The sequence below is a fragment of the Crinia signifera genome, chromosome 4 (genome assembly GCF_055691185.1).
Source record: "Crinia signifera chromosome 4, ASM5569118v1, whole genome shotgun sequence".
Classification (NCBI taxonomy): Eukaryota; Metazoa; Chordata; class Amphibia; order Anura; family Myobatrachidae; genus Crinia; species Crinia signifera.
Genome location: NC_139220.1, coordinates 148,852,014 through 148,877,818, shown reverse-complemented (window position 1 = coordinate 148,877,818; position 25,805 = coordinate 148,852,014). Strand labels below are relative to the sequence as shown.

Below are 25,805 nucleotides of genomic sequence, written 5' to 3'. Positions count from 1 at the left end.
CACCCAGGCTTCTAGGTGCCACGTTCACAATCTCTTTCCACAATCTCTCCATATACGGAACTAGACATGCCCTTTGGGTGGAGCATGACACGTCCCCTCAATGGGGCGCTGTGCAACATTCTACTACCAACTATAATCTCCCTGAAACTAGTTTTCAAAAGTAGGCAATTATGTGTTAACATTAATGGTAATCCCAACTTTGGCCATCCCTAGACATTTGGAATTTTTTGTGTTGCTCATCCTACAAAAAGTCCTGAATTTTGGTTTGTGGACTTATCAAATTCCAGGTCTACTATGGATAAATGGAGATTTCTAACATCAGTTTGTACATATTTAGATATTCAGAAATACATACACTGTGAGCTATGACAGCAAACTTTAAGGTTTTACTGCCTACAATAACAAAACTTGGTAGTTGTTTCCTAGCACGGCGCCACCGATTTTGATTGTATTGATCGGGTCGGAAAAATCGCATCCATCGCATGCCAACCAAATCGAATGCGATCGACCCGATTTTTACATTGGAAACAATGTAAAATGGTCCCTGAGACCCGATTTTACATTGATTTTAATGTAAAAAGCCCCAAAACCCCACATTTTAATAGCAAACCCCCCCTGATTGTTGAAATGGCCCCCCATTGTTAACGCCACCCTACTATTGATGCCAACCCGAAGCGTGGCGAGTGCAGTGGCGGCACGCGTCCTCTGACCTTTTCATACCCCCGCTATCCACGTCGGCGTGGAGTTGATTTTACATAGTGTGGCGAGCCCGAAGCGTTGCGAGCGGACGCGCATAACTTCACAGGTATACGCGGGGCTCGCTGCGCTCGCCACGCTTCGGGCTCGGTGGGTCGCTGCGCTCGCCACACTATATAAAATCAACTCCACGCCGACGTGGATAGTAGGGGTATGAAAAGGTCGGAGGACACGTACCGCCGCCCCTCCCGGGCTCGCTGCGCTCTCCACGCTTCGGGTTGGCGTCAATAGTGGGGTGGCATTACCAATGGGGGGACATTAACCATACTTTCTAACCCTATACAATGAGAAATTGGCCATATTGGCCCATTTCCCATTGTTCCCTATGTAAAATCGGGTTGATCAACCCGATTTTACCTTTAAAAATAATTTAACATTATTCTCTATGGGAAAATCGGGTCGGTCGCGTCGCGGCCCATTATAATGGCCCGCGATGGACCCGATCAACGCGATTTTGTCTTTCACCGGCAAATACACTGGTGATTGATATAAAATCGGGTCCATCGGGTTGATCGCATGCCTTAAGTACCTTAAACTTAAGGCATGCGATCAACCCGACGGGCGCCGTGCTAGGAAATAAAGTACCCAAAACGTATAACTATGCAGTCTCTTCTGAAAATGTAAGATGCATAACAACAAAGTTTTTCTATAATTTGGCATTTTACAAACATTGTCACAGGAGAAGAGCACTAAATGTTCTCTTTCAGTGAACTAGATGTCTGAAAAATTATCTAAAATGTTGAGCCAAAATCAACAAAGGTCTCTGCTCATAACAGATTTTGTCTTGGTGTGGGTATACCAGAAAAATATTAAATACAGTATGACAGCATAACCTGGGTACATACTGTATAAGCCAGTTACACAATAATTAAAATGCAGCCTTCATCTCTCAGGGGGCTCTTAGCTACTAATTTGTGGGGTTTGTTTGTGGATGCCATTACTTCCTATTGTTTAAGGAGAAGCATGTGAAAAAACATTGCGGCGTCTTTTACTAGTCTCAGGCAGTCAGATTAATTTCTCAAAGTAATGCGCCCATACACGGACGGATAAACTCTGAGCTTTTTTAACTAGATTGCATCGCATCTAGTTCAAAATGCATGCAAATAGCTTGTTACAATTGCTACTGTCTTGTGGGATGTATAATATAATACAGCAAGTAAACAGTCAGTTGAACTTTATGGGGTGTCCATCCAAATAGCCGCCATGGTTTGAGCCATCACGGCAGTGGCCGCACTTTGCGACAGTCCAGAAGTGCAGATGAAACCAGCCCGTGGAGGATGCAAGATCAGGTTCCCTTGCCAGCATTAAAACACTGCTGCAACAGCACAGCGCACCCTTTGAAGCTCATTGGATTGACCCCTATGTGTTGGATGCTTGCTCCGTAACTACAGATCTTAATCTTTGTTTTTGTTTAAACTCCTTTTTTAATTTTAACAGTTTATTTCTTTGAACAGATCCCAATTTTATTAGTACATGTTTTTATTTATATATAGTTGTGTATTTTCTGTGTTTTGAGTGTGAATGGAAATTTATGTCTGCAAACCAAGGATTTTTTTAAGAATATTGATATGATAAGTCTGTTTTTTTTTAAATGATGATTATTACTTTTTTTTCGGGTGAAGAGAGGCAATTTAAGCTGTACACAATGCTTAGGAAACTTTTCATACTCTTGCAATTTATATACTCCTTTTTATTTGCCATGTTTAAGGAGAAGCTGGCCATGAAGGAAATTGATGTCATCGTGAACAGCCTCCTGGATATTTTGCTGAGAACTATTTTAGAGATTACAAGTAGACCACAACCGTCAGGCTCTGCAATGAGGCTCCAATTTCAAGATGTTACTGTAAGTGTGTTGTACTCGCATGTAAGCGGTTTACTGTCCACTTTTTCTCACTGTGTTTAAATGAATAGGGCTTTTATTCTATTGATTGATGTAGGTGTATCTGCATATGCCACACACATTTAGTGGCAGCACAAATTAGTTCATATTTTATTACATTCAATGGTTTATAATGTTTTGAAAAAGAATATTGGGGTTTCTGTTTATACAATCCTACTGCAGACTTGGTTGCAGATTCTATATCCAATCCATGTGTAGATACTACAATTATCAGTTTTTCAGCAGAACTCCAATCTGCATCTGCTGAATGGATTGTATCACTGGAAAGACTCATCCATTTTTTGGCAGACCAGCTGCCACAGACATTAAAAATGAACTTAATAAGGTCATCCAGCTTTCCTCGGAAATACTAGGGTTCCCGGCCCCCGACAACATTGACTTCTGGCTGCTCTCCCACATCACCATCCCTATAGCAAAATACAAACAATCCCTGCTTAAACACCTTAACAATGCAGCAAGAGCAATAGTGCCAGTACATTGGCGGTCAGTAGACCCTCTAGGGATTTGGGAATGGTTTCAGAGGATAGAATTCTACAGGGCCATGGAAGACATATACTATTCAGCACTAGAAAAACATTCCGACTACCAAGCCACCTGGTTAGCCTGGATTACTTTTAAATCCTCAGACACGTATAGAAACTATGTCCCCCGTGACCCAGCAACGCCCTAGCAGCGTACATCACCAGGCCGCACAGTCCCGAGTAGCTGAAAATTCCCTACCTGCAAGACTATATCCCTTCCTTCGTTCCCCTCCCCCCTCCCCAGTCTTCCCTTTCCTTCCTTCCCCTCCCCCCTTATGTCACTTATGTATCAACATTCCTGAGGATATAACTCAAGGAACTTCCTGACATATTTTTCATTAGACAGAAGAATTTAGGGAAGTTGTTTCTCTTTCCTACTGCCAAATTTATTGATTGTTTGCTAAAGAAACATTACAGTACTCTTATACTCTGTTAAAATGTCTGAAATTCTGATATTACTCCTTGTTACCGATATGTTTCACTATGTCAATTTGACGTGTACTGTATTTAAATCCCTTGAAAAATATAAATAAAGAATATATATAAAAAAAAAAAAATTAACTTAATAATGTATAGAACTACACTGCACAGTAGGATTTATGCAGGTTAATTTGGAGAAAAAAATCAACAGCCCAGACCTTTCAGTCTGGTCTGGCATTTCTATTAGATGACATAGTCAAAATCGTATCGGAATTGAGCAGTTTTCAGCCTCATTTGATCCTGATTCAATGCTAATGCGGGCCCACATTTAGTCTATATCAAATAGAAAAAATATACTGTGCAGGCAAGACTATATAGTACAGATATAGTACAGATCTGTGCTATAAACTCAAAATCGAATGGGTACACTGTGCCGTGTGTTTCGATCCTAATTTGATCCCAATCGAATCAGGATTGCATAGAAAATGAATGGCACCGGTTGTACGGGGCTTTTTCTCTTTTATTTCCCTAATAGCCAGCATTGGGCAGAACCAGTCAATGTGGGGAGGTAGGTGGGGATAAAATGATAGCAGAGATAAACAGGGAGTCGAGCACCCCTGCTGTAACATTAGCCATAGCCATAGTCAAACTGGTCAGCATAGGTCTGGAATCCCTGAGAATGTAGGGTCTACCAAAAAATGGGTGTCCAACGTTCTGCTGGTGGTGAGTGGGAGGTAAATGGTTAAAGGTTAAATAATATTGTTCATTAAAAGTGGACAGAGCCTCAGCATGCCAGCACTTGTTTAACTACTGCTAGCATGAACTGATATTAAGGGCCGACTGCAACCTGTAGTCCTCCTGTAAAGAAAATATTACACATAAAGACAGGACGGGATGTGGTCGGCACAAGAAATGTTGATAATGGAAGGTCGACAGGCAGAAGGTCAACAGGGACTGAAGGTCGACAAGGTCCTTAGGTGAACCGGCAGAAGGTCGACAATGCAGAAGGTTGAATGAGGTTGCTTTTTTTCCCCACTGTGGTTCCAGAACAGGCTGTAGTTCATGCCCTACCATTCATTAGGGCATGGAGGGAGAATAGAATAGTGTGCCTGAAGCATCGTGAGCGATGCGAGGGGCTGCTGTACACTTATACAGTATCTAGAACTAGACTCCTAAAAAAAAAAAAATCAAAAAATGTGTCGACCTTCTGCATTGTTGACCTTCCATCAGTCGACCTAAGGACCCTGTCGATCTTTCTTGGGTCGACCGAATGTTCCATGCCCAACAGGACGCAGAATGGCTTTGTGAGAAGTTGGGAGCTTAAGGTCTTTAGTTTTAGTTTTAAATGGGTGGTACAGTACAATAAAATAACTAATTATGTTCAAACAAGTATGAGGTTTATCTTATTAACATAAAACATTTGGGAATCTCCTTTTAGCACAGACTGAAAGCAGATATCGGTTAAATAATGGGTACTGTTTACCTAGAACGGTGCCCACGATCTATATCGCGGGTATCTTGCCGCAAATCGCAGGCATCGCATGCATCTTATGTGTTTGTAATGTTAAATTCCCTTCCAATCAACCAGATCAACCCAATGGACCCGATTTTACATAGGGAACAATGTTAAATTCCCTTCCAATCAACCATATCAACCCAATGGACACGATTTTACATAGGGAACAATGTTAAATTCCCTTCCAATCAACCAGATCAACCCAATGGACACGATTTTACATAGGGAACAATGTTAAATAGCCCCCAGACCACAAATTGACTAGAATAACCACCCTGAAGTGTGAAATACCCCCCCATTGTTAACGTCACCCCACGGTCAACGTCATCCCAAAGCGTGGCGAGCGCAGCGGTACGCGTCCTCCGACCTTTTCATACCCCCACTATCCACGTCGGCGTGGAGTTAAGAATAGAAAGTGTGGCGAGCGCAGCGAGCCACCGAGCCCGAAGCGTGGCGAGTGCAGCGAGGGGACGCGGATACCTTCACAGGTATCCGCGTCCCCTCGCGGGCTTCACAGGTATCCGCGTGCGCTCGCCACGCTTCGGGCTCGCTGCGCTCGCCACACTTTCTATTCTCAACTCCATGCCGACGTGGAAAGTGGGGGTATGAAAAGGTTGATGAGATGAGATTAGATGCGATATTGTATACAATATTGTATGCAATAATTGTAACGTGTATGGGCACCGTATGTCATCAGAACTACCAGATGCAATACAATCTGCACACAGTAAGCACAGACTTCACCAGGTGTAGTCCTACACCTACAGTGTCTTCATTTCATAAGCCCTTAAATACAGTGTGTTTCTTTCAGAGGAATGATATTAAATACCTGAAATGTATTTACTGGGTGAAGCCAAATCTTCTAAAGTGCATATTTATTTTTTATTTCATTTCTGTGCCAGTCCAGTTTAATAAAACTTTTACTGTAGGACCACATAATTTCTTGCACTATAAAAGTTTCAAAGTGAAACAAAGTTGCTTGTATGGATAGGCAAAACTAGAAAATTAGTAATCGGTGGTCCCAGTTCCAAATATTCAGATTTAAAAATAAATAAATAAGGGGCATGACCTCACTGTGTGGGTTGTGGTCTTGCAGGAAAAGATTACCTTGTACTCCATACTTTGGCCAACACATGAAGGCCAGAGAAATATTTTGTCCCAAAATCTTTAAAATTGTACATTTTTAGTCCCCTGACATTAACACCAATATCCGAGACGCACACTGGACTATAGGGTCGGTTGCGGGCGGCCAGGAGGGCAGGCTTTGATAAAGGCACGTGTGATGCTAGCCACGCTACAATGTGGTGTGAGGTCATGCGCACATGTGTACTTTCATTGCCAGTAAATCCGGGGGAGAACAAGGAAGCTAATCCAGGCTCCAGGTCTGCAAATGCACCAGGAGCCGTTGCCGGAGGGTAATAAAAGTAATAAACTGTTTTGGCCGAATGGGTGGTCCGGTGCACCCCCAGACCACCCCCTAGTTTTGCCTATGCTTGTATGAGTTTTTTCTCGTATCCTAGTGCATTGTTTGACAATAATTCCTTTTTTCTTTAAATACTGTGTTATTGAGGACATCACCATGTTTTAACTTTAAGGATACGTTATAAATTAGTTTTCTACTGTACATTTATTGATGAAGATTGTGTTAGAAATCATCCATGTATTGTATTTATATTCAGTTATGGTTTATCTGTGTATTTACAAGAATGTTTCATTAGGGTGAGTTTGTGGCATCGTTACTATCTCTACTGCGACAAATGACGGACAGACATTACCAACAACTTCTGGAGAGCTTCAACACAAAGGATGAACTTCGGGTAGGTAATTAATATGAGTATTCCTTTTGTAAATGTAATTATTGTAGTACAGTACCATATATTGTAATTGCAAAGTACGCTATGCATATTTCTGTTCTCAAATTAACTTTCCTTTTATAAAAGCATAAATAGAATAGATAGTGGTGCTTCCATTGCTACCTTACATTATTGTTATTATCCTTAAGCATTGGAAACACCGACACTTACTCTGGTTTTCTTTTATTAAATATTTGGCAATGTGTCATTTTTGATTGGTAGCCACCAGCATTAGGTTTTCCTATTCTATTCCTATTATATTGACATAAATGATTTAATTTGGTCCTCAACCACCAGCCAAAGGCACCCAGTATTTGAAACACTAACTTGACTTGTGGGCTAAAGGATGTAAGAAGAGATTTGGCATATACACGGCTGTTATTTCCCTAAGCTCCATGAGCTGCTAATTATATAAGGCAGACAAAGGCCAAGTTGGTGTTTCCTCTACTGTTGAACAAGGGGTATTTAAAATTATTCCCAAAACCAATGAATTTAATTTGCCTAAACAATGAGGAGAGATTTTCTAGGACTTGCTCCCTGCTTGCTTGATAATCACTAAAAACATTCTGTTGCATAATCAGATATTAAGTGATGCTTGTGTCACAAACTAGAGACTAGCACATGTATTTGGGACAAATGATTTTACATGCTTTTTCCCTTCCTGCTCTCCACAGGAGAAAGATGTTGTAATAGTTTGTGAGGAGAATTGCTCTTATACTTCACACTTTAAAGCAGCAGGGACCTTGTTGATACATCTCCCCATTCCCAATTTAGCTACTGACCTGATTGGTTGCTTTCAGTTATACATGGTCTACCTGCTATCTCATTGATTACACTGTATTGCCACTAGCAGTAGCCCCTGTAACAGATAAATGTTGACTCAGTGGCTATCCCATTTTACAGCAATAGTGCTCTTCATCCTCGCTGGAGCCTCTGGTCTTAAGCTTAGTTGCTTTTTTGTATGGATCCTGAAATACTGTTTGGAAAAGTACATGGAATATGGAAAACCATGTAAACCTAATATTCAATCATTAATAGTTCTCATGTTTAGTCTACTCTGTCACCATTAAGACCAGAACGCAGATTTCTAGCATTTACATGTAATAAATAGTTCCATTCCTGGAATTAATTTTACAGCATTCACATTTAACAAATACTTATTTTACCCCAACCCAGGCACTATAATAATGGCAATCACATTTAACACATTTGCCTGTTTCCATCAAACCACACCTGATATTGAATTATTCGCATTCACATATAACAATTTGGCTTCCCTATTTCTCAACTCAAAAATACCCCACAAACTGGCCTATTAAATTACTAATAGGATCACTCCCCCTTTACTTTATAGACCCCGCTATTAATAGCACACAACATTAATTGATATTCCTCCATTAAATTTATAGCTTCAGACAATAAATCAAAAGTCCCCAAAATCAAAATTAATGTGACTTAACTATGTATTGTGAAGCATATAGATCCTTAAAACAAGAGGTATATGGATGACAGGCGGACATGATGCCGGCATCCTGATAAAGGGAGTCCTTTTGGGGTTAGGTTTAGACGTCATTGAAAGTTGCCAATCCCTAACCAACCTATCATGCCATACCAAACCTAACCCCAATTTCTAAGTACCTAGGCCTAACCCTAAGTGCCCCGATAGTACCTAAACCCATGCTTTCCCTCCACCGTCCTAATGCTAACCCGCCCCGAATACTTCCAATTTGGGTACTGCCGTCGACCTCCTTCTCTATGTCTGCATTCTGGTGCTGGACTTCTGTCTGCTAGTTGGGATGCTGTTGTCAGTATTAGCTAACTGCATCCACTTAAAACCTAGACTGTTAGTGTACCTTGAGGACTGAGGATGGAAAAACTGCTTTAGGGACAAGGGTGCGCCTTGGGTTTTGATTGGTTAAAAATAATTTTGTCATAGCTATAAACATACCATATAATTTATAATTAATCTGTAGCATATATCAATGGACAAATTAAATCAGTAGATATGTAGGATTATAGTGTTCATGAAAAATAAATCATGACTGTATAATTATTTCCACAGAGGTCTTTAAAGTGGTCAAGTGTAGATTAAGCTTTTTGTTGAGTACTTTATTATTTAGTACTCCGCTAATGAGGAACACATTTTCATTTATTATTAACTGCTAGGTTAAAAAAAAACCTCATGTAATTCCATTAGCCAATTAATTTGTAAGTTTTTTATTGCCATGAAATTATCCTGTGTATGATTTAAAATAAGGTTTTTTATCATATAAGTTTGCATTCCTCATCTGTGCCTAGTCAAAAGAGAATTCAATTACCACTTACTGTATAGTGCTCATCGTCGGTGCCATGCTTAATCCTGTAATATATTCAACATTATTTTGAGTTCATTTTAGTACTGAAGTTAGATGTTACAAGGAAAAGTGGTTTCAAATGAATTATGTAGTTTTTTTACCATAGGTTTGCAAGTTGTATTCCGCTTTTGATGGCTGACACTTTGCTACTTTAGCAGTGACTTTTTAACATATGAAGAAAACCTAATACCACCTATAGGGTGTCATCTATTATATTTGAAGTTGTTGTTATAAGGGTATGACTATTAACATTTTTTTTTCATGCATTGACTGTTTTCCTGATATGATTAATAAAATTGGAACCAAACTTTCATTTTTTTTTTATATGTTTATAGCTCATCAACCCTTGTCTCATACCATACCTCACAACTGACCTATAGTTGGCAAATTAAATTACTGTATGCTAGGTGGCCTGTGCAAAAAGTTTGCATGTGGTTGGTGGTTTGTGTTAGGATGAAAGAAGAACCAGTTAATTTGTAGCCATTTCGAGTAGCCGAGAAAAACTGATCATTAGCCACGCCATATCATTGCATCCAGGGAAAGAACTCTAGAGCCAAAATTCATTTTTTAACTTTCATGTTTAAACTAACAACACAATGTGCAATTGTAAATTAACAATTTGTTAGAAGCTGACAACTCGTACCTTATTTTTCAATTTTGGTCAAGTATGAAGGGAGAAAAAGGGATTGTCACCACAAACCACTTTCTAGAAATAATCTATATGATACATGGAACTCTAGATAATCTGTAAACTTTCACATAGATGTGAATATAAAAGACTGCATACAATATTAAACTTTGCTCTGAAATAAAAAAATTACTTCACTCTGTGGCTAGTTACCTACTGGCATTAAAAAAATAGAATTATCCAGTATGCAGGAAAGGAGTAAAAGTTGATATTTATGGGCTCCAGTGACCAAATTCTTCTGCTTGTGGTGGAGAGCAGTGGTACACACTACCTGCTTTACTCACTGGTGTTCACTACAAGTGTCCTTCATAACCAGCCTATAACCGCTGATAAATGCTTTTATGGTGACTATAGACATAACTCCCAACTGTCCCAGACAGTCCCACTATTTGGGCACTATCAGTGGCGTAACTATATAATTTGCGCCCCCCCGCCAAACTTTTTCGGCGCCCCCCCCTCCCCTCCCCATACCCATACCTGACAGAGCGCTGCTCCAGTCTCCGCTGCGCTGCTGCCCGGCCGCATCTGTGGTCCCTGTACCGTCACTCGCTCCCGGCGCCGGCTCCTGCTGATAATGAAAAGAGACTCTTAGAAAATGGCTGCCAAAACTGTCTGCAATACGGGGGCAGCCATTTCACTTTTCATTATCAGCAGGAGCCGGCGCCGGGAGCGAGTGACGGGACAGTGACCGAAGATGCGGCCGGGCAGCAGCGCAGCGGGTAACTATAGCACCGCAGCCCCCCCGGCGCCCATAGTTACTCTGCGCCTCCCCACCATGGCGGGGGCTGCGGTGGCCTAGTTACGCCAGTGGGCACTATCCCACTTCCCCACCCACTGGCCACATTGTCCCATGGGCTGACGTCCAGTTAGTAGAGCCTGTGATCACTGAATTAGATGCATGAAACAGTGCAAAAAGGGAGCATTGGGCACGTCCACGAAAATGTAAAAAAAGAATGGGGTCGTGGTGTTAGATCCTGCCCCTTTATCGGAGACCTCTTCCACGTTTCAGATGCTGCAGGTACTGCTTCCCTACCTGGAAAATTTGGGAGGTATGAATATAGGATGATGTAATGATTTCTTAAAGTCCTTGCATTTTGACTATCTTGTGGTTCTGGTTTAGAAGTAAACACTAATGCAGGTTCCAATGCGTTATTGCTGCAGACAATAGAATTTAAACAAAGATACCCACCAGCTGTGGCTCTGATCAAGCAATTTGTATATTAAGATCCACATCTTCCGCCCATAGTTAGAACCTTTGAATATTACACCAGCACTATAAAGGCGAACATTCTTCGCCTTTATAGTGCTGGTGGTACTTATATGTTAGTTGGGCGCCCACTATAGTTAGAACGCTCATACCCCCACTATCCATGTCCGCGTGGAGTTGATGATATATAGTGTGGCGAGCGCAGCGAGCCCTGAAGCGTGGCGAGCGTACACGTAATACTAAGCAAATAGTTTAGTGGGCGCACAACTAACATATATAAGTACGAATGTTCATTTGAACATGGTTGTAATACCATTGAAACTTTGCAAGAGGTACAGTTGCTATAGACAACACGTTCATATCTGGCATGAAAGTATCCTGTTACCTCCAACCAACATTTCCTCTCTGTGTCCATATGTATCCTGTGCCCACCAACAGTAATATTTGAGACGCACATACCAAATGCGCAGACTTACAATATTGGCAACTTGCATCTGCCATTAGCACTGCGTCTACCTATGAATCAGGATCATTGTGTGCTTATTATGTCTGGTATCTATAGCTTTCATTGTCACCGGTTCTGCATATGCTGCATAGTAAGAAAGAAGAGATGTGGGGACCAGATCTCACTGGGAGAAACTGGGCCAGGGGCGCTTACCAGGAGTGGTCATACCCAGCTGCTGCTTCAAAACAGGATGGTCAGTCCTGTGCAATGTACCAAAGAAAATCTTAATGCTTAATATTTTTCTTTTTTTGGTATATGCTGCATAGTGTCTGGGCCACATACTCCTTTAACACACTTTACACCAATTCATGGTGGGTATGGATCATAGAGTCGACAAAAGGAAGGTCGACATGCATCAAGGTCGAAATGGGATTAGGTTGACAGGTTCATTAGGTCATCGCATGCATTAGGTTGACATGGGCAAGGTCGACAGTCAAAAGGTCGACATTGGGTTTTTTACTTTTTTGTGAGCCAACGTGAAATGTAAATAAAATGTGAAAAAAACCATGTCAACCTTTTGACTGTCGACCTTGCCCATGTCGACCTAATGTATGTGTCGACCTACTGACTCTTTCGACCTAACCCCATGTTGACCTTCAGACATGTCAACCTTCAGTGGTCGAACCAATACATGTCGACCGTCCTCTTGTCGACCTAGTGACCGCATCCCTTCATGGTAAATGGGTGGAGAAATACATTTTGACACTCCCATGTTATTCTATTAATAATTTTGTAAATCTTAATGATGTGGGCTTTAGTTCGTACCATGAGACAATCTTATTAGCTGTGCTCAGATGTCTGTTTATAGTAGGTCAAGTGCTGAGTTATTGCATACCTCCCTACTTTGTAGCTGCAGAAATAGGGACACTCGACCAAAAAGGGGGTGTGGCTTATGTAAATGAGGGGTGCGGCTTATGCAAATGAGCCGCGTCACCGTTTTCGGCCGCGAATAGACGCTGTGCGCATGTGCACAGCGTCTATTCTGTCAAATTGAGGGGGGCTTCCAACTGCCCCCCCACAGCGGGACACCTCTGGCCGCGGGTGGGACAGCGGGACAGGACCCGGTAATCGGGACTGTCCCGCTGAAATCGTGAGTGTTGGGAGATATGGTTATTGTATGATGTCATTTTTTCTTTTTTCTTTTTTTTTGTAATATTTTTTAACTTTTCTTTGCAGGATTTTTTGTTGCAGATTTTTACTGTGTTTCGAATACTGATCAGACCAGAAATGTTCCCTAAAGACTGGACTGTGATGCGATTTGTGGCCAACAAGTAAGAAGCTATTTTTTTCTTTCAGTATGCTGAGCTAGTTAAAGCAATAACTGTTAATTATGTTTTTTTCTTTTTTACCGTTATTCCCAAAATAATTATTTTTCCGAGCCAACATTTGTTTGTGGGTGTTGTGGGGAATTGCTCATATTAATTTGCATGGTTTGCTATTTAATTAGAAAGAGAACGATTAAAATAGTATATAATGGGGCTAATTCATTAAGCCCTGCTCATTAGCGAAAATTGTAAGTCCGAAGCTGCAATCGCATTCTGGAAAATGCAATGGCAGTCTAAGGGCCAGCAAGGACAGCGAAGTGGTGTGGCAGGGGCACGATCCTTACATTACTGGTGTGTCTGATCTGTTCGCTGGGCAGGATGTGGGAGCTGTGTGATGTCACGCGCAGCTGCCGAGACCAAAAACATGGTGGCTGGCGCCTGCCTTTGCAGCTAGGCTGCGCAGTCATAGGGAAACCCTTAAAATGCAAGCACTTTGCTTTACATTTTATCATTCGCCTCTGTGCGATACGATTGCAACATTTTGCAATGCTGGATGGCCTTGTCCTATGTTGGGCAGGTCCCTGCGTGCTTGTGACAGCATTTGTAGTTTTGTCGATCTTGCCAAAACTACAATTGATGCTGAATTAGGCCCAATGTCCCATGAAATATGTCTAAATAACACTTTTGGCTGCATAAACTCAGGGCCGTCGCCACCACTAGGCAAATCTAGGCATTTGCCTAGGGCGCCGGCCACTGGAGGGCGGCATTTCGCCCCCCCCCCCTGTGCCGCGGGGGTACCTGTCCTGCGGCTGTGTATATAAAGCTTGCAGTCAAGAAATAACAAGCGCTGTCCACCGGGCTATGCGGAAGCGCTTCTGTTGTGGAAACACTGGCCGCACGCTGATTGGCTGAGATTCAGCCAATCAGCGTGCGCCGTGCGGCCAGTGTTTTCACAACAGAAGCGCTTCCGCGTAGCCAGGCGGATAGCGATCGTTATTTCTTGACTGCAGGGACCCCCCCGCTGGCGCAAGCTTTATATACACATCCGCAGGACAGGTACACACCCTCCCCGGCACCGGGGCGCCCCCACCCAGGGCCGGCGCCACCACTAGGCAGCTCTAGGCATTTGCCTAGGGCGCCGGCACCTGGAGGGCGGCAGTTCGCCCCTCACCCCCAGCGAACTGTGTAAAAAACTTGCGGCCCCGGCATCCCTGCAGTGCTGGGGCGGTCAGGGGTGTCCGTGCCGTAGGGGTACCTGCGGCGCCGTCATGTGGATAAAGCTGGCTGCGGCCGGCGGGGTCCCTGTAGTGAATAGAAAATAACTAGCGCTATGCGCGGGAAGCGCTAGTTATTTTCTATTCACTGCAGGGACCCCGCCGGCCGCAGCCAGCTTTATACACATGACGGCGCCGCAGGTACCCCTACGGCACGGACACCCCTGACAGCCCCAGCACTGCAGGGACGCCGGGGCCGCTAGTTTTTTCCACAGGTACCACCCCCCGGCACTGGGGCGCCCCCACCCCGACTCGCCTGGGGCGCTCTGGTGCCTTGCACCGGCCCTGCCCCCACCCCGACTCGCCTGGGGCGCTCTGGTGCCTTGCACCGGCCCTGCCCCCACCCCGACTCGCCTGGGGCGCTCCGGTGCCTTGCACCGGCCCTGCATAAACTATTGCAAAAGAGTCTGCTTTTCTGGTGTGGAGCTGTCCCTACATGTGGTTATTCATTTTCTTTTTCTCTTAATAAATCACACTTTTCATGGTGCAGTTTCTGTACAGCAGAGCACTCCTTCACACACAAGTTGACTACATATCAATAGAACTGAGAGAGACAGGGGACATTTAAATATAATTAAAGTGCAATTATGCAGTAGCCTTAGCAACCATTCTAATACTTGATTTATCAGCGCTAATTGCTATGATTTACTGCCAAGTCCATTAGGAAATTGTAGCAATAGAACCTTTAACCACCTCAGTTTAGCTATTCCTCCTGCAGTAGCTGTTTCAATCTTCTGTCACATGATTAGTTTACAGAAAGCCCTGCAAATGCATTGTACATACCTCAACAGTAACTTAAGCCCCATACACACTAAAGGGGCTTCTGAAAAATATTGTTCACAGTATTGACTAGTGTGTACACTACGTATCATTAACGATGCTTAGTCCTGTGCGTTGAGGGTCAATTTGGCAATATAACCAAATGACCTGCATGTTCGGTGGGACCCGGTGACGTTACTGAACAGTTTTGGTGGCCGATACCATTCAGCGTGTACCTACAATATTGGTTGCTTCCGACCGATATGGTTAACGATATCGTCCGTTGTTGGGTAATTGTAAAGAGCAACTAAATCTGCGCTATATAACAAACTGTAAATAAATAATAAATAAATAAAATATGAAGCTTTATTCCTATGGTACCTGAAGTCATTAGGAGTATTCGTAACTATATAAAAGGAATTTTACTGTACATGGAAGTAACGTACAAAGTGAATAGGGAAAGGCAGATTTTAATTCGTAAATATTGTGCCAGGTGGGGACCGTTGGGGAGCTCCGTCAGAACGGGGCACGCCAGCATCTTGTGCGCGTGCGCCCACCCAATTCCGACGGATGGCTGGGGCCGGCAATCGCCCCTGCAAGCATGAGAGGCGCTACATCTGTACTGTACATATAAACAATAGTATGGCCTTGGTACAGATAATTTTTTAACATAGTCCCCATACTTGCCTAAGCATTTGTGCCATCCATACACTAAGGCATATTTCCCAGCATAGAATAAATCAATGGCAAGTGCCTGATTCCCAGGACATGATGGCCTCCTGATCTTCACCAGTTTCTCTTTACCAGGTCTGGTTTGTAGGGAGAATGGTTCAATACCTCCCAACAGTATTGCTGCAACAACTCACATGTGCAGTTTACTGACTATGGCTGAGGCAGTATCGTGCAGCAATATGCTGCCTGTTTGTAGAAACCCAGGTAGTTTTTGACAAATTGCAATTGCCCTCTGCAACCGACTCAGTGTATCTAACATGGTGAAGAATCAACAAGAAGCCACAACCATGCGGTCTCACAGCATGGTCCCCGTGGCCTTATTTGTAGATAGAGATATCTCGATTTTCTTTGAAGGTGGGGATGATGCATGTTTCCAGGGCAATGATGCTCGCTTTGTCTCCAATCCCACATGAATAATGCTGATATTATGCATGCAAGCTCCATAATCTCTTTACCCCAACCCCTGGCCCATTTTCCCCTTCCCCTCCATGAAGCATTTACATATTTGTGGATGAGGCATTGTATTTCTAGCACACTTATTATAAATCTGTTCCCTATGGGATGGCTCAGTGGACAATTCCAAATTTCTAAATTTTGTGTTCAGCATCCCAGAGGTCATGATGCTGGCTTGTACTATACTTATGCCAGAATCTCATGTGTGGAATCCTGACATCAGTTAGGATGCCGAACATAAGTATTCCGAGGAAGGTTGGAAAAGGGGGGGGGGGCGGGGGTTGGTTTAGGCACTGGTGGGGAGGACTTGGGGTTAGGCTACAGCAGGGGAAGGTTAGGTTTAGGCTGCGAAGAGGCTAGGTTTGTGTTCGGCTCTAGTGAGGAGGGATAGGGTCAGGTTGCAGGGAGGGATGGAAGGTTAGTTGTGCCGGGGGGGGGGGGGGGGGTGCAGGGGAGGGTGAGCATGTTGCAAAAAATTATTACTCTAAATTGTTTGCAACTGTATAGCACAAAACATCTTGTGATTAAATGACAATGCCCCAAGGCAAAAGCTTAAATTATGGCTTTTGGAACTACATTTACAAAATAATACCTTCAAATTACGTGTGTTTAAAAGTTACTAATTGTACAAAAGTATCATAAATAAAACAAAAGTAGGCTTGATTCTATAGTGGGTACTGCTGGTCAAGAGCTGTCAGGTCCTGATTTACTGGTAATCACCATATTAAATTGGGTTCCAATAGAACGGTGACCAGACACAAGCACTTGGCTAATGGCTCATTTTCCCATAAAGGACCTAATCATACAGGGTCAATCATTTAGCCTCTTACTCTTGGATGACTGTTTCAGTGCAGGCCATGCCCCAAATGAGGAAATGGGTCCTTATAATTGAATAAAACAATTAATTAGGTTTGCCAGTCATGAAACCAATTAAAAGACTAATGTACTTTGCTATTCAGTTGCATACTAAACCACTGTAGCTCACTTCCAGATCCTGCAGCTGCTGCTTGCCATTGCTGGCCAGCCACACCGTTTTCACTTCATAGAGCAAGCAGGAGAGACCCCGGGGAGAGGCTTCATTTAGTTAAAGACTACTGAAACCATAAATAGCAGAGAACTGATTAGGGTTTAGTCAATTTGTAAACACATAAAATTGCATTGGTTTTTTGTAATAATACTGTACATGTTCAGCTGTGTTATGGAGTACTTCAGATACAGCTGCATGCAGAATACCATCTGCAAATTACATCCTTTCATTCTAGAGGATGCACCTGATCATCTATTTTTGTTTATTTGTGGCATAAATGCTACAAGGGCAAAACTATTGATTACTTTGTCTTCCTCTTTAAATGACTGTCGAGTCTCTATAAATGGAAGTTTTTTTTTTTTTTTGCAACCTTAACTATAGGATACTGCGATATAATTCCAATATAAAATATTTTTCAAGGCTGGCATTACTTTCAGACCACAAAGTTGCAGTGGTGTAGCAAGGTGCCACGGTGCCCGGAGCAAGGGCATGTTTTGCCCCCCCCCCCCCCGCCCAATTTGTAGTTGGTGGCAGAGGCGGAACAAGCGAGTTGTGGGCCCAGGTGCAAAAATATGGTTCCCCCCCCCCCCCCCCCAAACACACACAAAAAACTATTTTCTTTGTTTTGTTTACTTTTACAGATTTTAAGACCATTACACACTATGCCACACACCCTAATGCCCATTACAAGTTATGCCACACATGTAATGCCCATTACACGTTCACACACCATAATGCCCATTACACGTAATGCCCATTACACATTGTCACACACTGTAATGCCCATTACACATTGTTACACACCGGAATTCAAATTACACATTATACCGCACACCATAGTGCCCATTACATATTATGCCACACACAATAATGCCCATGACATATTATGCCACACACTCTAAGGCCCATTACACCGCACAGCTTAATGCCCATTACACATTATACCACACACTTTTTCACCTGTACATTCTATATGTCGGGATTTTGTCCTTGTCGGGATTTTGACCCATTCGAGATTTTGACCGTCGGATTTCATACCGAATCCAGCCGGGTCGCACCCAGGAATTTAGGCTCTGCTCCAAGCCACGTTCGACCCCTTTTAGACTGACGTCCCAAGCTGGCATAATTCGACCTGCGCCACTGCTAGGAGATGAGAGCATCTCCCGGCACCAGCTTTTCCTTTGCAGTGAACGGGTCACAAGTTGACCCGAGTAACCCATTTACGCTGCACCACGATCCGGATTTAACTCGTGTTCAACCATGAGCATTTGCCGGGTTGAACTCCTGGGTCTCACGACCCGGGACAGACCATTTACACCACCTGCAAACCTGGGACTTTGCGCACTCCAATTCAAAGACCCAGGTTTGCATGGCTGGTGTAAAAGGTGTATAAATGATCGACTCTGATACACTTAAGTGCTTATACTCTGTGTTTAATTTAGCCATCTTTTATGGTTTTGTTGTTGTTGTTTTTTTGTTTTTTTTTTCAATAATCTACCCTGTACCGCCTAATCATGCCCTTAAACTGCACCCAAACACATGGTGCTCTTCACAGAACTGGATCTGGTTTTATTCTCTGAGTTATGTTTCGTATACGTACAGTCATTTCATACAAAGGGTCCCAGTTGGCAATTACTATTGTTAAAAGTTCTACTTTATACTAAATATCTGGTAGTATAATATATTAGTTTTATCACATCTACTCACCTCATCCATCCAATATAATGTATGGAGCCAGCACCCATATTTAGCAGTTTACAGAAGGCTTTATTTAAGAGTGTACATACTGTACGTATCAGGTAGTTTACAGCAGGTGCCCAATGGTTGTATCAAATGCTGTTTGTTCTCCGGAGTCCTAGATATAGGTACATTTTTTCATATTTATTATATTTTTTCCCAGTGTCATCATTACAACAATCTTGTATCTTTCGGACGCACTTCGTAAGAATTTCTTAAATGAAGGTTTTGACTATAAGGTAAGTGTGACTTCTAAAACCTTCAGTGCTAAGAGTACATCAAGACTTAAGCTCAGCTTCGCTTTTTATTTTATTACGTTCCTAAGACAGCAGTCCGTATTAGACGTAAAGCCTCTGTTTCGCTGCAACCATTTTACATTTACATTTGGGCTATAGAGTTGCTGCCTTCCTTAAAAGTGGGATTTTCTCACAATATTTTGGTAATTTATGTTACTCTGTGATTCTGTGATATCGGAGGCTGTGGGGTGCTGGCATCGGCTGGGAATGAGGGATGGAGCAGGGGCCTTGCTGCACTGAGCTGCATGGCTCTCATTACGGGATAGTAGAAATAGACTGTGCTGCACAGTATTTTACTACTTTCAGCTCTGCTGCCACAAGGCTGGGCATTAGTATCACATTGGGATCAGATGCTGCAAAACATTGTGCGATTTCAACTAACATTTTATTAATTTTAATAATATAGTCAAAATCCATAGCAAATATCGCACCGTGTCAGCATCTGAATTACACCCTCCTCATCAGTGCAGTGTGAATTATACATAAATATTTGATAGGAATTTTGGGCAACCAAATTTACTGATGGTATGGTAATACAATGGCACAGTTTGCCGTACAACCTAGCAGTAATATGCATGTACCAAGATGAAGTAGCTATACCATACAGTACATCATTGTATCGGCTCCATAGTGTCAGTGCAACAACTTAATTAATGAAAGTATACATTTTTAATCTCCTATTGTTTATCCTATATTTATTAAATACAGATATGGGACTCCTACTTCTACCTTGCAGTCATTTTTATCAATCAATCATGTCTGCAGCTGGAGATGTTCACCCCTTCTAAGATGAAAAAGGTGCTGGAGAAGTAAGTATTGGTATTTTGGTCTATAGATGTAATTGATAGTAACAAACCAAAACATTGTATTTAATCTTTTCCTTTTATTAGTTGGTGTTTATATTTTACCTTTAAATGTACCAGGGTGTTTGGCGGTATAATGTATTGTGCTTATTACATACTTTATAATAGTATTTCTCTTAAGTGAAGCTATTCTCCGGTGTAGGGATCATAGTTATTCAGTATTGTACTATCATCTGCTTAGCTCAAATAGTTATAGCCAAAGTATAAAAATACCACTCTTCCACATGTTCTACATTAACATTGTTTGCAGTACTCTTCTAGGACGCTTACGGTCGTTTTCTTTTCTAGATACGGGGACATGCGTGTGACCATGGGCTGTGAAATCTTCAGCATGTGGCAAAATTTAGGTAGGTTGATCCATCAGTTTCTTATAAAGTACTTTAAATGTAAAAATGTAATGAATTAATGTCCCAGTGCTTGTTAATCATTAGCTTGGGCACACATAAGTTGGTCTGTATGAAAAGTTTATACTTCCTGACATGCTAGTATGATATTATTCCCTGCATTGCTGTCTTAGGGGCAGATTTATTAAGCTTGGTGAAGTGATAAAGATTCTGGTTTTTATCACCGGCCAATCAGCTCATAACTGTGAAGCTACAGGCTTGGTTTGAAAAATGACAGGTAGGAGCTGATTGGCCGGTGATAAAAACCAAACACTTTAACACTTCACCGAGCTTAATAAATCTACCCCCCAGTACCTTGTCCTGTCAGGATTTATCACAGCACTCTGACAGCTGTAAGTGACTATTATATGTTTGGGAAGAGTATTAACTCCCACCTACATCTGTTTCTGACTCATTAATGGTGATGTTTGAGAATACTGATATGTTACAACCCTGCAATGAGCAACTGACTAAATTACTTTAACTGGTATATACTCATGGAAGGCTGGCAGGTGGGAAACCTGACTGTATTTCCTCAGTGCTTTAAGACATTGCATTACTAGATGGCTATTTACTACACTTCATTGACCCATAATATGCAAGCAAGTGTATAGCAGATCTCTTCTCTAGACCTATAGGGGGCAGTTCAGGCAGTGGCTCTCAACGGCAAGATACAGTAGCTAGAACATTGCTTCCCGGTAATAGGCAGAAACGTATTCTGCCAAATATCGCAAAATGTTCTGTAATGCATTGCTGCTCACAGAGGTTAAATATTCATATCCATGACTATCCAAGTGCAAATGTAATGTGTGTGCTGGTAGACTTGTACAACAATGTGCTATGGTGATGCCTATCATCATGAAAAGTTGTAACCAGATGTAATTGCATTAACAGGCTTATTGTACATTAGGAAAATACAGATAACTAAATGATTTAAATACATAAAATGCACGTACCACAAATGTCAAATTAAGCGAGAAACTGGTTTGCTGTTGTTGCATACTGTATGTTGCATATATCCATAGTCAATTTAAAGTCAATAGTCCATAGTCTAGTTTTATGAAGAGGAGCCAGATCGTTCCTGCTTAAAGTGTGTACTGAATGGATATACTATTACTGATGGTAATACATTGACACGGTCTAGTTGCTACTTATTGGCTATATAAAAAAACTGTAAAACTGTATTATTAGCCATCTATTAGCATTTACTTAAGTGCATGGGAAAGAAATTAATTTGACATTTGTATTTAATTACGGATTATGTAGAAAATGTAACCAGCATGTATTGTTAGCTACTGTATCACGGAATTAGCTTGTATATATGAAACTTTATTCGAAATCATGGCAATGCAGTATTTGGCCTGCACTACTAAGACTGTCAAGCACATACAGACATACAGTATACTGTATACTATTATACTATTAGAATGGAATCATACATACTAGTTACACCTGGTATAAAGGTATATCATCATGCATCTAGCCTCAAAACACGAAATACCCGTCACGACTGGACTTTTTTGTGTAGTTTGGTGACTTTTTCTTAAAATGTAGCTTCTTCACATCGCAGATACAATGCAGCACTCAAACTTTGCACCTGATTCTGGTTTGCTTGGTAAGCTGTGAACATCACTGCTTACCATGCACCAAAGACACAGCCTGTACATATGCCCGCCCCCCGCTGCTAGAGATTCTCCTCGGTGACATAACTATCAACTGACTTTTATTTGCATGTGCCTGGCAGAAGATGGGGCTGGCGGCCAACATCCTGTGACGGCAACCTCCCGCCCTCGGCAGTCATCGCCCTTTAGCGTACCCATAGGAACGCCCAGTGTTTTTATGGGGACGTCCATAAAATGCTGGGCATTCCCATGGGTGCTCCCCGCCAAGTTCCACCCTTGTCCCTCCCTCCCTGATTCAAATGGCCTGGTGAGTGTTTAATTTGCTGCGGCCGTTTACTGTCGGGGTTTGCACATGCGCAGAAATGGGGCAGCATGGATTGTGTAGTGTTAACAGTAATGCTAACCATTACACAATCCATGGAAAAGAAAAGAAATAAGACTGCGCTGAACTTGCAGTATAACAAATGGTTGCTGCAGGAAATCCTGGGGTGTACTACAATATCACCCTAGTTACGAGAGCGTAGACAAAAAAAATTGTGGATATTCCTGCGGACTCCTTAACTGCTTAAAAACAACAATAAAAAGGTATAGCCGCTTTGTAATAAAATAAAAAAGTGTGTTTATTCACTATTACATAAACAGGATATAAAAATCAATTAAAGCGTCACACTTCAATAATATGGGGAAATAGTGCCGCCTACTACCGGTATACACTAACAAGACAAACTGACAAGAAACATAAAATTGTCTATGGCCCAAATAAATACTGGGAATCCATACAGGTGACCCAATTTCCGTATTGGTAGTCCAGAAGTGCGTATGTAAGGGGAGATGTCCTGCAATAGGAGTCCCGAAGAAAAAAAGAAGAGGGGTTACCATATATGTCCAAACACCCACTTCCCTGGTATCGATATCGTCTGCCGGCAGACTTTACTCCTACTGTGATGCTCTGAAAATCGATCTCCAGACTTTCTTCAGAGCATCACAGTAGGAGTAAAGTCTGCCGGCAGACGATATTGACATTACATGCTGCCCCATTTCTGCGCATGTGCAAACCCCGGCAGCCTCAAAACATGAAATACCCATCACGACTGGACTTTTTTTGCTTTCTTAAAATTTTGCTTCTTCACATCACAAATGCAATGCAACACAACTCAAACTGTAGTCCTGATTTTGGTTTACACGGTAAGCGGCAAACATCACAGCTTGCCAAGCACCAGAGATGCCACCTGTGCGAAAGCCCCCCCCCCCCCCCCCACTGCTGCCGATTTCCTCGGTAACATAACTATGAAGTGACATATTTGCGTGTGCCTAGCCAAAGACAGGGCGTGCGGCCAACGTCCTTGTACGGCAGCCTCCCACCCTCGGCAGTCATTGCCCGTCCGCGTACCCATGGGAACGCCCAGTGTTTTCATGGGGACATCCATAGAACACTGGGCATTCCCATGGGCGCTCCCCTCCACTGTCGTCCCTCCCTTGTCACTGCAAACAGCTCAGTGAGTGTTTAACTTGCCACGACCTTTTGCTGGCGGGGTTTGCACATGCGCAGAAATGGGGCAGCATGGATGTTGTAATGGTTAGCATTACTGCCTCACAGCACTGAGGTCATGGGTTTGATTCCCACCTTGGCCCTAACTTTGTGTAGTTTGAAAATTCTCCCTGTGCTTGCGTAGGTTTCCTCCGGGTACTCTAGTAGCTTAATTGGTTCCCAAAAAATAAATAACCCTAGATTGAATGTGTGTGCGTGTACATGTGGTAGGGAATATAGATTGTAAGTTCCACAGGGGCAGGGACTGATGTGAATTATCAAATATTCTGTTTATAAATAGTAATAAATAAATAATTTGTATGCATATGTACAAATGTTACACATCAAATTGATCAGTGCAGTGTAGACAAAAGTAATAATAGTAGTAAGAATAAGACACATTGGGCTAGATGTACTAAGCTTGAAAAGTGATCAAATGGAGAGTGATAAACCACCAGCCAATCAGCTCCTAGATGCCATGTCACAGACTGTGTTTGAAAAAGTATATGATGAATGTGCTTGTACACGTCAAGGGTTTGATTTGAAATTTGGCTCCTGAGTAGGGGTGGTAAAATGATTTGGTGTTAGACATATATATCTAGTGTCTGTGCGGCTTTGAAACATTGCTATCTGTTGGCAGGAAATTAAACTTCTTCTAGCTTTCGAAGCATTTGCTTCGAGTGGGCTTACTAGTATGTCTATCTATGCATGTATGTATGGATGTGTGTATGTATGTATGTGTGTGTGTGTGTGTGTGTGTGTGTGTGTGTGTGTGTATATATATATATATATATATATATATATATATATATATATATATATATATATACAGGTTGAGTATCCCGTATCCAAAATGCTCGGGACCAGGAGAATTTTGGATAACGGATTATTCCGTATTTCGGAATATTTTAATATTTCAATTATGTATTTTGAAGTATCTTGCATGTATGCTGTATAAACACATAAAATACACACAAATATATTTTATTACCACATAAAATACACACAAATATATTGTATTTGTTCAAAAAACAAGGTTTCAAAACATGAAAAAAAAATGTGTACTATCTCAGATATTGAATTTGAATGCCAAGCAATCATTTTCTTGCACATATATAGTGCTAGTTACATATCATGTCACCAGTAGTGCTGTTACAAATGTCCCCAGTGAGTTTTTAGCAAAATAATTTTTTTTTTTCACTTTCTGGAATGTATGGTTTTCGGAATAATTCGGATAACGGATACTCGGATACGGGATACTCAACCTGTATATATATATATATATATATATATATATATATATATATATATATATATATATATATATATATATATATATATATATATATGTTAGTCTTGGTGCATTTACCTATGTAAACTATTGTCTACAAATATGAAATACATGTATGTAGTAATATTGTTGTTTTACAGGTGAACACAAACTGCATTTTATCCCAGCCTTAATTGGTCCCTTTCTAGAGGTAACATTGATTCCTCAGGCAGACTTGCGAAATGTGATGATCCCTATTTTCCATGACATGATGGACTGGGAGCAGAGACGAAGCGGCAACTTTAAGCAGGTAATAATTAATAAAACTAACAAACACTTACTTTACATAACTTAGACACAATTACAGTATCTCCAGACATAAACATACAAATATGCCAACTTACTGTATTATATGTGATCTAAGGAAATCCCTGTAGTTTAACAAAAACTTACAGTACACCCCTGCTTTTCTAAACTGGTCACTAACATTCCATGGGATAAATTCAATTAGCAGTGTATTTCCATATTGCACAGCAATTATGGGAGGGAAAAACCTAAATACATTTTGCTTGCATATCTCACATTACACAGTATTTGTGTGAGTAATTCTCACTGAAACTAGCCGCCAATTAAATTTGCCCCTTTGAATGTCAAGGGACAGATCCTGTGCTTATAGACTTGTTCTGTATTATTTAGCAAGTACGTCTGCAATGATATTCCAGTTATCACAGGCATTTAGAACATATCAATATCAGTTGCAAACATTTTATTGAACTATTGTAAGAGACATGATCTTGGATCAAAGTAGCCTGTGTTTATTTAGGCCAAACAATTTTGACACTCCAGTACGTTTTCCTATTTTCCAGCTCAGAGGCT

At 41.7% G+C, this 25,805-nt stretch overlaps 1 protein-coding gene across 2 annotated transcripts in view; it reads left to right on the top strand.

The window, feature by feature from the left end:
- DOCK4 (dedicator of cytokinesis 4) overlaps positions 1 to 25,805 on the top strand; it is a 357,536-nt gene that overhangs the window by 236,508 nt on the left and 95,223 nt on the right. For both annotated transcript variants that reach the window (XM_083182741.1, XM_083182740.1), the window contains exons 25-31: positions 2,465 to 2,599; positions 6,832 to 6,930; positions 12,897 to 12,991; positions 19,131 to 19,206; positions 19,972 to 20,072; positions 20,415 to 20,473; positions 25,091 to 25,239. In XM_083182741.1, coding sequence (XP_083038867.1) covers positions 2,465 to 2,599; positions 6,832 to 6,930; positions 12,897 to 12,991; positions 19,131 to 19,206; positions 19,972 to 20,072; positions 20,415 to 20,473; positions 25,091 to 25,239 — 714 coding nt within the window. The remainder of the gene's footprint in view (positions 1 to 2,464; positions 2,600 to 6,831; positions 6,931 to 12,896; positions 12,992 to 19,130; positions 19,207 to 19,971; positions 20,073 to 20,414; positions 20,474 to 25,090; positions 25,240 to 25,805) is intronic.